Source organism: Filicampus tigris, chromosome 6, assembly GCF_054856515.1.
Source record: "Filicampus tigris isolate MCC_2025a chromosome 6, RoL_Ftig_1.0, whole genome shotgun sequence".
Lineage (NCBI taxonomy): Eukaryota > Metazoa > Chordata > Actinopteri > Syngnathiformes > Syngnathidae > Filicampus > Filicampus tigris.
This window is the reverse complement of record NC_141222.1, coordinates 6,950,573-6,964,011: the sequence shown is the minus strand read 5'-3', so window position 1 is coordinate 6,964,011 and position 13,439 is coordinate 6,950,573. Positions and strand designations below refer to the sequence as shown.

At 39.2% G+C, this 13,439-nt stretch overlaps 1 protein-coding gene across 2 annotated transcripts in view; it reads right to left on the bottom strand.

Moving 5' to 3' along the window:
* LOC147145588 (ETS-related transcription factor Elf-2-like) overlaps window positions 1-12,117 on the bottom strand; it is a 28,904-nt gene extending 16,787 nt beyond the window's left edge. Inside the window, exons 1-4 of one of the 2 annotated variants that reach the window (XM_086032875.1) lie at window positions 11,811-12,117; window positions 9,848-9,896; window positions 7,429-7,588; window positions 43-213 (exon numbers count right to left, since the gene is read on the bottom strand). In XM_086032875.1, coding sequence (XP_085889001.1) covers window positions 43-117 — 75 coding nt within the window. In that variant the 5' untranslated portion in view covers window positions 118-213; window positions 7,429-7,588; window positions 9,848-9,896; window positions 11,811-12,117. The remainder of the gene's footprint in view (window positions 1-42; window positions 214-7,428; window positions 7,589-9,847; window positions 9,897-11,810) is intronic. The other variant, XM_086032873.1, reaches the window with a different exon arrangement.
* Window positions 12,118-13,439: the final 1,322 nt, after the last annotated feature.

Sequence of the window (13,439 nt, the reverse complement as noted above, 5' to 3'; positions counted from 1 at the left end):
TTTTGTGTTTCTTTTTTTTGTGTGTATTTTCGCGCAACCAACCTGCTGTGGGTCTTCCACAGCTGTGACGTATTCCACCACTGACCCACTATTGTCAACCAGTACCACTGAGGTCATGTCTCATGCTTCTCAGTGATTGGCAGTCACAGCCTGTGACTAGACCCCACAGCACCTTTGCTTGGTGGCTTCCACCACTGTAGTGAACGATAGGCCCTGGAAAGAGAAGACACAAGTCAAATATGTCTGCAATAGAATGGACTAACGAGAATCATCAAGTGAGTTTTGCGAAACACAAATGTTATCTAGAGTAGCCAAGATTATCCAGCTGCAGCATTCTTTGTAGATCAAGGCATGCGGGAGTTTCCTTTCTTTTTTTCTGCTTTTTCCTGTAGGAAGTGCCTGTGTGTGCTATTACAGACAAACTGTGCTCGTGAAAAATAATTCATCGCCTAAAACAGACACAGTGTCCATTCGCAGGGCAAACTGGAGCCATGGCAACAGTGGAAAGACCCACAGGGCCCTAAAATCTTACTACAGTATGCACTAGGGGTGTAACGGTACACTTGGTTGTACTAATATGTTATGGTATGGCATGTTTGGTTCGGTCCACCTTGCGTACCGTTTCTGAGTTTTTATTATATGCATGGGCTATTGACTGTTGCACGCGGGAGAGTGGTGGCAAAAAAGAGGAGCCAGTACGCCAGAAGCCGAGATGAATCATAAATGCATGGATAAATGGCATTATTATGGCATACGCAAACAAGCCAGAGGTCCCCCGTACACTGCGGTCTCCTGTTTGGGAACATTCTGGCTTTCCTGTTAAAATTGCCGATGGGGAAAGGTACGTGGATAAGTCCCAAAGTTGTGTGCCGACATTGCTACATGAGATCGACGGCTATGTTGCAGGTAGCACGTCGAACATAACGCACTTAAAACCGCGTCATCCGACTTTGAATGTTTCGTCAAACTTAAATAGCAAAATTCATCATATTGTAGCGTCTTACAGGAACACGTTGCCAGACGTAGTTTAAGTATCATGTTTTTATTAATCCAACCGGCTACTGTGGGCCGCAGCCAACGGCAACACAGTACAACAATCGTTTCTTTCAAATGTACAACAGCTGTCGCTCTTCTTGTTTCTCCGCTGCTCCACTCGCTCGCTGTACGATGCATTCATGAACCTCAGAAACATCACAACTCAGAAAAACACAAATCCGACCACAACACAGCTAACCGTTACAATATGCTGTTTCAAGATTTCAATGCCTAAAAAGTGTATATAATTTCATAAAAACTTTTTAAAGTTACTGTATTTTTTTCATTTTAAAAAGAGTTTTAATATATTTAGCAATAATTGGAACTGTTATTTTTTTTTCCTCACAAAAAGTGTATATATGTACTGTAATGACAACTTATCTTCAACTTGAATACTTAAATGTGTCATAGGCTGTTGCTGCTGAGTGTTTAAAGATTTCAGTGTATTAGTAATTTACACAATTAAGAGATCTTTATTGTTAGTTTATTTTTTATTCTGGTGTAAATCCTTATAATATCACCCGAATGGTCCACTTTTATTCATTTTTTCTAAAAAAAAAAAAGTGCCGTGTACTTGTCATCTTTTCAAAATAAACATATTAAAAAATATATATATATTTTTTGGTACCAAACATCCCTCTCTACTCTCCGAGTACATATATACTCGGACGAGCTACACGCACTTCTCTCTCTCTCTCTCTCTCATTTGCTTTCTCACTCGCTACTCGGACGAGCAACACACACTTGGAGGAAATGTTAATAAATGTCACTCTACTATAACTGACAACCTCTTTAAACATTACTATGAGCTCTTCTAAGTAAGCTGCCTTGACTTGAAGCTAACCGCTCCGTCATTGTCACAATGCAGAGGTGAATGCTTTGTGAACGACATGACTCCGGAGGGCAGCGAAGTTGCTGATAATATCGGGAAATGTTGATAAAAATAAGAAGTGAATGAGTGCGTGTCTGTGTGTAACCCACGTCATGAAAAGCTAAACCCCACTCCACTTTATTTATAGAGCACTTTAAAACAACCACCGCCCCATACAAAGTGCTGTGCATGGTGCAAAAATTGATGGCAAAGTAGTGCATGTGAAAGTCCGGTCACATGCATTTAGAGCAAAAAGTGTCACTTTTTCTGCTTCCACAGAAAGTCAGTATGGTGGAGACGGCAGCTGCACACACACAAGAATGACAGAACACCCACAAAAAGCAATGGAGAGGACACAGTCGTGTTGATGAGATTATTTTTCTGGCTAGTAGCTGCATTGAGGATGCACTTTTCTGTTTTTGAACTGTAAAACAAAGATGTGTAGAAAGATAAACATTTCAGTTCTAGTGGATTTTTAGAAAACTATTTACTGTAGTAAACGTTAAGGAGATGTTTGTTTTCATTGAACTATAAGACATGCATCTGAGCCTGGGAGCTCCGGGAACTTTTTGTTAGACTTTTTAAACAAAGTTGTCTTTTTTCTAAGATCTAAAAAAGCTTTAAAATGTTGTAAATCACTTAGGTTTTTTAATATACATGTGCGTAATTGTATTTAAACTACTGTATTTTCCGGAGTACAAGTCGCACCAGCCATAAAATGCATAATAAAGGAGAAATAAACATAAATCGCACTGGAGTATAAGTCGTATTTTTGGAGGAAATTGTGCGCTTAGTACACATAATTTCTACCGAGCTACGATGGTAACATTTAGCTAACATTCACACATGTAGCATACAAGAAAGTTACGGTAAAATAACTTTAAACTCACCAAAACGGTTGTAGACCAATTAAATAAGTCTTTTATTTATCCCCGCCCATGTAGAATGTTTCCAAGTCTCCAAAAGTATTTATGTATTCGGTCGTAAATATGTCTTCGTCTCATCCGTGCTTGGCTCCTTACATGTGTGGCTGCATGATGCAATACCCCAGTCAGAGGCAGGCAACTGCCTGTTTGTGGTTCATTCTTGTTCAACCATCGTCTGTAAGTAACTTAGATAATTGTGTGTAATGAGCATGCAACATTTATATAGGAGTTGAATTGTGGATGATTGTAGGTTGTTGACTGAACATACTAATCACTATCGCTAATGCTAATCACGATTGCTAATTGTTGGCATAGGCTCATCTTGTTCATGTCTATGAAAATACATGTGTATGTAATGCATAGATTGATTGTACAATATTTTCTGTTTCTTGTGCAGTTTCACAATATAAACAGGCAACTTCGCGGCACTCCTGGAGTCTGTGGAGTTTTTTTGTGAATGTTTAGCTGTTTGGATATGCTAGCTTCCTCGACTAGCAAGGCCTTAACGGTCAAATTGTCTTTTTATCATACTACTTTAATTACTTATTTAACAAAACATTAGATTTTAACCGTTTAAATTATTCATGCATTTTACTAGCTTTTAGGATTTATCTTATGTTTCTTTACGTGGGTTACAATAACATGTGAAATGATAATAGAGGTAATTGTCATGGCTTGTTAGTCAATTACACTGAAGCGCCTGCAGAGGGAGACAAAACATCATAAATAAAAGTCAGCACTACCAAGCCATGACAGTAATATCCATCCATCCATTATCTATACCGCTTCTCCTCATGTGTTAATAATTTCACACATAAGTCGCTCCAGAGTATAAGTTGCACCCCTGGCCATACTATGAAAAAAAAAACGCGACTTATAGTCAGGAAAATACGGTAAGTCAAGTGCTGGAGTTTTTATTTTTCAAAATTTCGACACCATTTTATCCCTTTTTTCTATGAATATCGGCTTCAAATATCGGTTATCGGCCTCCTTGATCATTAATAATTGGCATCGGTATAGGCCCTAAAAAAACATATCGGTCTATCGCTAGTGATTTAGCGTACCGTTACACCCCTAGTATGCACCATCATGTGGGATACGACAACAAATGACACCTACGATCCAAATATACAGTCAATATTTATTTGGTTGTGCAGTAATGATCATTAAATGACAGCGATTTGATGACCAGAACAAAAATATCATAGGAAATGACAGCATTTGGGAAATGTTATAAGTCCTCAATTTACGAACAAGTTCCATTCTTACACTGGCGATGTTAACACAAATTTCCGTGTATGTCGGATTTCACCGTTAAAGTCAAAATTTATGTCAAAATACTTTGTGTAAAAAAAAACAAATACATTAAAGTAAAAAGCATAAGATGCTGTACTTAGCATTACTGCTGATTGGTGGATGGAGAAGAAGGAGAGGAGGGCGAAAAAGGCAAAGATACTGCCGGCGCACAAACAGACACGATCGAGACACACTGCGCATGCTCAACCGCAATCAATGCTGGTCTTTGTAGTACAGGAAGTGCTTGTATGCGGATGTGCGGTGTTTGCCGCACAACCCACCGCAAATACACAAGCAGAGGTAAACAAGCTCAGAGACGCAGCACAAAAGCACACTTTTGGAGCGAGGACGAAACCGGCTGCTCCATTCCTGTGGTGAGTGATATGAATATCAAGTGTTTTATTGACAATGACGTCCATTTGAGTCATGATGCCGTAAGTTGCCGACACAGTGGGTTATTCAAATGCCGGAGCAACTCTGTCCGCTCAATCATGTAAACGGGTTATTCAGAATGTTTCAGAAATCTGAATTTTGACCTTAACTTGGAAATCAACCCAAACATTTTTTTTTCAAGAATATGTTCCCAGCAGGCCCACAAGTTGAAACACGGCATTCCGATTATTCGTGCGTTTGTGCAATATGAGTTAAATAGCAAAATCCACCCGTTTTTAGCCATCTCAGGGGGCAGCCATTTTGTCACTTCTGTCGACTGAAAATGACATCACTATGACATTTATATATACATATATATACATACATACTTACATATATACATACATACACCATATTACCAAAAGTATTCATACTATGAACTGAAGTGCCATCCCATTCCTAACCCATAGAGTTCAAAATGATGTCAGTCCACCTTTTGCAGCTATTACAGCTTCAACTCTTCTGGGAAGACTGTCCACAAGGTTGAGGAGAGTGTTTATAGGAATTTTTGACCATTCTTCCAAAGCGCATTGGTGAGGTCACACACTGATGTTGGTCGAGAAGGTCTGACTCTCAGTCTCTGCTCTAATTCATCCAAAACGTGTTCTATCGGGTTCAGGTCAGGACTCTGTGCAGGCCAGTCAAGTTCATCCACACCAGACTCTGTCATCCATGTCTTTATGGACCTTGCTTTGTGCACTGGTGCACAGTCATGTTGGAAGAGGAAGGGACCACTGATAACCAAGAAAAATCTTTTAATCAATGGCCCGAAATTGCTGCTCCACATTCCATCCTTCAGCCGGCCTGTGAAGCTCCCTGCGCGGACAAACCAGCGTGATGCACCGGTCAGCCGGACATCCCAGTCGCCACCCCCACCGCCACCACACCAACCAGCAGCCACGACACACCATTCTAGGGAACCCGGCATCACGACGGTCTTCAAGTGGACGGCTCCTGAGTACCCCGGGTCATTCTCCAGCACCAGGGGAAACCGCAAGCGTGTGCCCGAGCACATCGCCCGCTTCCCCGTCAGCTCTGCACCAAGTCCGAGATGCCCCGCAACGGAGCCCACCGCAAAAAAAAAATCCTCTGAGAGGCAACAGTTAAAAAGGTAAACTATATTAAATCTTAATTAATGTTGTCATTAATTCCAGTAAAAATGTTTCACGCCATCTGAAGTGACAAAATGGTCACCCCCGTGGAGACATTATTAATACTCAATACTGCATATTGTGAAAGCAACTTCAACAATAATAATAATAATAATCGAGGATGATAAATATCTCCCACCACTAATCCAAAAGACACAAGCTCATCTGTGAAGCATGGTGGAGTTAATGTCATGGCTTGGGCATGCATGGCTGCTTCTGGAACAGGCTCACAAGTCTTCATTGATGTAACTCATGATGGTAGGAGTAGGATGAATTCTGAAGTCTACGAGACCATTGTGTCTCGCAATTTATAGAAAAATGCATTCAAACTAATCTTCATCATGCAACAAGACAATGACTCAAAACGCTCTGATAACACAACAGAGGACTTCATCAGGGGGAAAAGTGGGAGGTCCTAGACAGGTCAAGTCAATCGCCGGACCTTAACCTAACGGAGCATGCATTACACCTCCTGAAAGTGGCATCTCGCTGAGCGACGAAAGCTTGCGAGTGCGCATGTTCTCCGATTACCTGCGTGTGTGTGTGACCTAAGCGTGTTACGTCCGCTCACAATTTTGCTTTGCAATGTGTCTTTATGTAGTTTGCTTTGTTCCCCTCTCGAAAAGATTTGTAAAAATTCAATTGAGTTGTACAGGTTATAGGTCACATTAATGGTGGAAAACGTTTTGAAATAATTTATCTTCGTCTCATTTTTTTGTATCACAAAAACTGGCTTTTTAACAGGGGTGTGCAGATGTTTTGTATCCACTGTATGTTGGAATGCAAAGCCCAGTTCTCAAAGGGAGTTCATGCTCTGCTTCAGTGTATCACAGTGCATGTTGGCAGTCATGGTTTCCTCAGTGCACTGTAGTTTCCCCGAGTGCCGGCTGCACTCATGTGGCCAAAGACCATGACAATCCCCCCACCCTGCCAGTCGCCTGTTTGCCGCCACACACACTTAACACCACCTGAGCCAAAGATGAAATTCAACTTTGTCTCATCAGACCACAGGACGTGGTTCCAATAATCTATGTCCTTTTTTTGACAGGCTGACCCTCAACCCCTTCAAAGACAACCTCTGGATAAAACGCAGCATGTGCACTCAACTTTGATGAATGGAAACTATCCTGTTTACTTGTGGTCTTGGCCCAAAAAAAATCAGTTGGGACTGTAGGGTGGGTCGCATGGCTTTCATGTGCTACATTTCAAAGTGACTTCATTGTGAAAACAAGGTTTATGTATCTAGAAGTAGGTCCTAAGATCCTTATTATATGGAATATTAAAACATGCAGAGCACAGGCACAAACAAAACAAACACATGGATAAGAGACCAGTAATTCAGGCTGGACTTGCAGGTTGCATTGATTCAGGTATCATAGAACCTGCTAGACAACTGCAAACACAATGGTTCCAACTTCATTTCTCAGCTCAAACAGAGAGGTCATATTTTTAAGTACTTCAATTGTACAATTGCAGCGCAACAAATATATTCATTCTTACATTGTCTTTTACATTTTCATTATAAATTATTATATCAGTCAAGAGATGCTCTCATTCCTCAGTTACCTTTACCTGTACCATTAATGCAAATATAGCATTACAGAAATGTCAATTCTTGAAGAATCATTTGGTTCTCATTCAAGACAGCTACAGTCTCAAAGAGTCTGGACATCATCATGATTACAAGAAAAATTGAAAGGTCATCATATATACTTACAAAAAAGACGAGAACATCCTCTGTATACTCTGCCTCCTTCCCAGAATGTGTCAGACTTTCCAAACCTTCCTGTGTCCACCACACATCCCTCCATCTGCTCACTTTGCCTATGCTGTGTGCATGCGGTTGTGGAAGGAGCAGCTCACAACTCCATATAGCCCTGCCCTCATCACATGACAGGGGTGGGACCAACACACACAGTAACACAGTCACATGATTTTCCAACAACAGCCCTTTTGTTGTGAGTTTTACTCAGTCAACTGGCAAAGGCACAACGCCCTGCCCTGTGCCCTAGAGTAGTGCCCTCGTCCAATGCTCAGACATACAATGATGACACAGCAAGCAAATACAAGTTTGACCTCAGCCACCTACCTGGTACTGCACATATACGGAATTGCCCAAACCAATGTCACCATCCAGCAATTTTACGAACTAGACATTTTTCCGGGACCTTCATTCATTCAAAAATAATCTACTGGTCTGAATGAATAGCCCAATAGATTATTTTAGTAAATCTAACATACAGTGTGTGTACACTGCTACTAAACACTACCTATACTCCACCTATAAACCACCTTGTAAGCATACCATTATCTGACATTTGACTTTGGTTGCTTGATCTACAATGGGGAAACTGAATACAGTGATCCCTCATTCATCGCGTTTAATGGGGGGACAGAACCCGGCGCAATAGGTGAAAAACCGCAAAGTAGCGTCGGACTTATTATTATTATGATTATTATTATTATTTTATATATTTACTGTACGGTTTTATTTTGGGGGGGGATTTGCGCCTCTGTTACGCTGTTAGAAACCCCGACATGGTTCCCACACCTCTAAATACTTGTTAAACAATCAATTTAACTTTAAAAATGCAAAATGAATAAAAAATACCAAGCTGCAGGCTGTGATCAGAATTTAGCTTCGACCACGGCAGCTGACGATCACGACGGAACGTTCGCTAAAAACGACGTTAAAGTTTTCATTTTTATCATAAAATTGACTTACCTTAACTAGAATGCCATAGTGTAATTGATCCAATCCTGCACTTTAAAACGCTTGTCGTCGTCGTGAAAAGTGAAAGTAAAAACGGCCGCTTCTTCTTCTTCGCTTTGTTGCCTTCTACTTCATTTAAAAACGAAGAAGAGCATGGCCACCGGAGGGGGATGCATTAACTTTCTTTTTGCACAGTAAAATCAATAAAGTCCTTTAGATAAAATGCAACGCGGGATTGTAGTTAAGGTAAGCTGTTTTAAGACAACCTAAGACAAAACTAACAAACACTTTCATACTTTATTTGGCAATGTATAAGTCGTCTGTGCCGCTGGCCGGCCGGGAGCGCGCTGCGCTGCGCTCACGACATAAACACAGCTGTCGTACTGTACCATCTGATTTTCACAAAACCTTATTAGAGCAAACATATCATTACAAAAACGGAGGAGAAAGTATCCGGCTTGACTGATTAAATCAACGGCACATTTGAAGAGTGGACGAGACTAAGCGAGAGGCTGCAACGATGCGCACCCAGTCAGCTCACGTACGCAGTGGAAAAAGTAAATCCAATTGTGCCCTTGTTGGTCGAGTCACCGCCTTTTATGCGTGCCTGCGTGTATATACAAAGCCTCAGAGTCAACTCATACCTTTGAAACAATGCGTCTTTCTGCAATATAGCTGCCGATATGGCTGTGTTTCATTTTTTATTTGTTATGAATGCTTCTGAAAAATCCGCGATGCACCGAGGGCACGAAAGTTGAAGTGCAAAGTAGCGAGGGATCACTGTATTCAATATTCCAATTACTGTTTACAGAAGCGTCTTGCTGCCACACCAGACAAAAAAAAGTTAATATAGATTTCACATGTTAATGTGATAAGTTATATGTTAAAATGAGATAAGTTATCACATTAAAACATGCCAAGTCTGGCCTCCGCTTTCAGCAGAACAATAATGAAACAATTCCTTGTGGTTCTGGTCACTGGCAGAGCCCTATGTAGGTGTGTGTGTCTTCTTTTTAAATCTTTCTAAACATGTATTATTTCTTTTTAAGAACTTACAATATTATAGAAGAGCATCATAGCTGCGTAGCTAATAACATTAATTTAAATACACAAAAAGGACTCTGCCAGTGACCTGAACCGGATGTCAAATTTAGCACGTTTTCACCTGATAATTTAGCATTTTAAAAGGTGAAACTTATCACGTTAACTGCTGAATCTTACCACAATTAAGTGTGAAAATTATCACGTGAAAACTTGATAAGTTATCATGTTACAATTTAAAAATTATCGTGTTAAATGTGAAACATCCTACATTCTAACGTGAAGGTGAACCATGCCAAGTTTGACTTCTGGTTCAGTCACTGGTCCAAAGTCAAAAGTCCAAGTGTTTAAAATGATTTAAAAACAAGACACACATACTTACAGAGGGCTCCACCAGGGACCTGAACCGGAAGGAATTATTTCATTTTGACCTGCCGAATGCAGAAGACAAACTTGTAATTGTTGTCCTAAAATGATGTATATGAATTTTACATGGCAATGAATTTTAGAAGTTTAGTTTGGAATCGTGTGTTTCCACAGAATACAGTTGTACACAAAAGGGGCGAGGATGTTTGTTTTAATGATAGGCGGCACGGCGGACAAGTGGTTAGCACATTCTGAAGTTGGGGGCTTGAATTTGGGTTGTGGCCTCCCATGTGGAAATTGTATGTTGATTACATGCTTGTGGAGGTTTTTTCCAGCTACTCTGGCTTCCTCTCATATTCCAAAAACAAGCTTCTTAGTGAAGGTGGGTATATATTAATGAATTAATAATATTGATCCATCAAAACATTCCAGTCCTTTGACCTAATTCAATATTGATACAGGAAATCCTCTGAATCGCTAACGGAATCGAATGTCCATGTTCATATGCAAGTACCTTTGACCTCACAGTGTTGTGAAAAAACAGCGGTTTAACAAGATGGTACAACACTCAAACCACGTTACACAATAACAACACACATCAGAAGTCACCATCCCAAAGTTGTATACGAAGTTGAATACAGCAGTTTTGCAGTTGTTGGAGTTGGCAGAGAGTGATGGTATATGTGACGGTTGGACTTCCAGAGCGACTGACCGCTACGTAACTGTCACTTCTCATTTCATTGAGAGTAAAGATACATTAAGTTTACATTTACATTTACTGTACTTTTTCAGTCGAGAGCTGTTATCATGTTTTTTACATTTGCACTCCAGATGCACAAATAAGTTATATGCAAATTTTTAATTTCAAGTGTTTTATAGCTGAAAAATGTTACACAAAATCAATCAAAACATCAGCCTATATGGCATAGTTGAACAGTGTAGCACGATAGACCGGCTGTGTAAAAGATAAGTCCATCATTTACTACAAGTCAGACGGCGCCTTTGCCCCTACACAATATAGAAACCCCCTTTTCCCCACACACAATGAAAACTAATAACTTCAATCCACACCTCAAACAATCTATCCAGCAAAAAAAAGATGTCAATCCATTTACTTTCACTGATTTTGCTCCATATACCGTATTTATATCCCCCTTATCCTGCTGAAGATCATAATGACAGGGGAAGGTAGGGTTCACCCTCAACATACAGTAATCTATTTAATGTTGCAAATCATATTAAAAAAGAAAAAAGAAAGAAAACACTTGCAACTCTCGTGACGATAAACGGTTCAGACAATGGCTGGATGGATGAATTTTACAGCAACCAATTGGACAGCAGCCACACACAAGAATAACATAATGACACCAAGATCTTAAGGTATAACAAAAGGCCACTGTCTTGAATCACCCAAAGATCATAGCATTCACCAAACATCTAAGATTGCTTTGATTTCAATTTCAAGGTACTTGGGGCAGGATTATTTAGGATTGTTGAGCTATGACGTGTAGGATTTGCTTGGTTTTGTTATTCAGTACACTTTCTTTGATATTTTGGGAAGGTGACATCATCTCCCTGATTTCAGTGAATAGCCTAGGAAAGACTTTAAAGTCGACTAAGCTTCTGATCTAGTGGGGCACTGCTTGTCATTTGTCACAACGAAAGTAGAACATGTAAAGGAGTCGTGGTGGGATGATACCGTTGCTCATCACAGATGTTAAATAACTGTGCTAACCAGTTCTTCTTCCAATTTTATTTACTTGTGTCTGCTCAGTCGGTGATTAAATTGACGCTGAACGGTAAATAGACACACCGACGTACTGAATATGTCGTGAAAAAGCAGAACCTGAAAATTGATGTAAAAATGGCTGGCCAACGTTAGCTAGCAATGTTAGCTTCCTAATAACACTGAGCTGTCAAAAGAACACACAAATAAATCACGTGGTTAAAAGTGTCGAATAATACGGCAGCCCACTTACTGTCAATTTCTCCCCTTTTCGCCTCTCTTCTGTGGGTAGAGAACTTGATTTCCACACAGCGAAACACGTTCACCGGTCAGCGTTTGGGATCGAGGTTGCTCAGGTAGTGAGTTCGTGTGTGTTGAGGGGGTCGTTTGTTTGTTAGTTGACTAGACGGAGTCCCGCTTAGCCTTGGCTGTCCTTAGCCAAGAACAAGAGGAAGGGAAGAAGCTCCATGTAACACACGGCCAGTGTGAAAAAAAGCGTAACAAATAAATGAGCAATGAATCCGCTTGCGTGGCTATTTCAGCCGATGCAGAACCTCTCTGTGATAGTTCTTCGACTGCGTTTTTTACATTTTCTTAATTGACATAATATTCAATTTAACAATTCCATAACATTTTCTTTGTCAATTTAACAATGAACAATAAAAGGGAACAAAATTAAAAAATATATGTATATATATGTATGTATGTTTGTATGTCTGTCTGTATGTATGTATGTACAAAACAATCAGACGTCGCAGTACAATTCCACTATAAACAAAATGTCGACAGACTTCAACTAAAAAAAATTTGAATAAATTTCACGAAATGTTTTACCTTACTTATTACTCAATGTAACAATCAATATCAATTTAAAAAAAAACTAAAACATTGCGTAATTTGGCCTTGTGAATATGAAATGTTCCTAACAAAATAAAATGACCAAAAATATTGCAAATTTCTGTATCTTTGAAAACAAAATAAGTAATAATATTTTTACCTTCAATCTTTACATTGTGAGAAGTTTTATGAGAAACGTACGTCTGTACATCTTTCCAGAATTTGACACTAAAGGGACATTTATAGAAAAGATGAGTTACACATTCTTGAACAGTTCCACAAAATGTACATTTATGGTCCAGTTCAGCAAATGTTGAAATATATAAATTAGCTAGATATATGTTATGTAATATTTTTACATATATATGTATTTCTCTCACTTAATCTGTTACAAAAAATTATAAGGAACAAGCCATATTTTATGCCAATCTATTTTTGTAAATTGAGAGATCCAGAAGAATTTCCCACGAGGGATTATTTTCCTATGATTATGGAAGCACAATCTAATATGGCTGTTATTACAATGTTTACTCACCAGATCAATACCATTTATCTAAAACGTTGAATCTGGAATTGTATTTACTTCTTCACCACTATAGCTTTTCATCAGTTCTAATATACCACTAGATATGCTTTTCACAACCAAATTGAATTCTTGTGCTTTAATATGGAATTCCTTCCCTCTCAAAAATTTTTCATAGTTAATTAACTGCCCGTTTGAGTTAAACAGATCTTTTACAAAAATAATACCTTTGTCAACCCAATGCTGTAAATATAAAGACTTGTTCCTTCTAACAACATACGTATTGTTCCATATAATAGATTTGTGAGGAGAGACGTTGTGGGAGTAACATAATTTCCATGCTAATAGGGCTTGCTGATGAAAAATGGAAAGTTTAAGAGGTAACTTTGTAATATTATAGTCACATTTTAACAGAAAATTCAACCCACCAACATTTTTGAAAATATTATGCAGAATAAAGTACCATAGTGATGATGGAGCTTTTAAACATTCCTTCAGCCATTTCACTTTAAACTACGATTC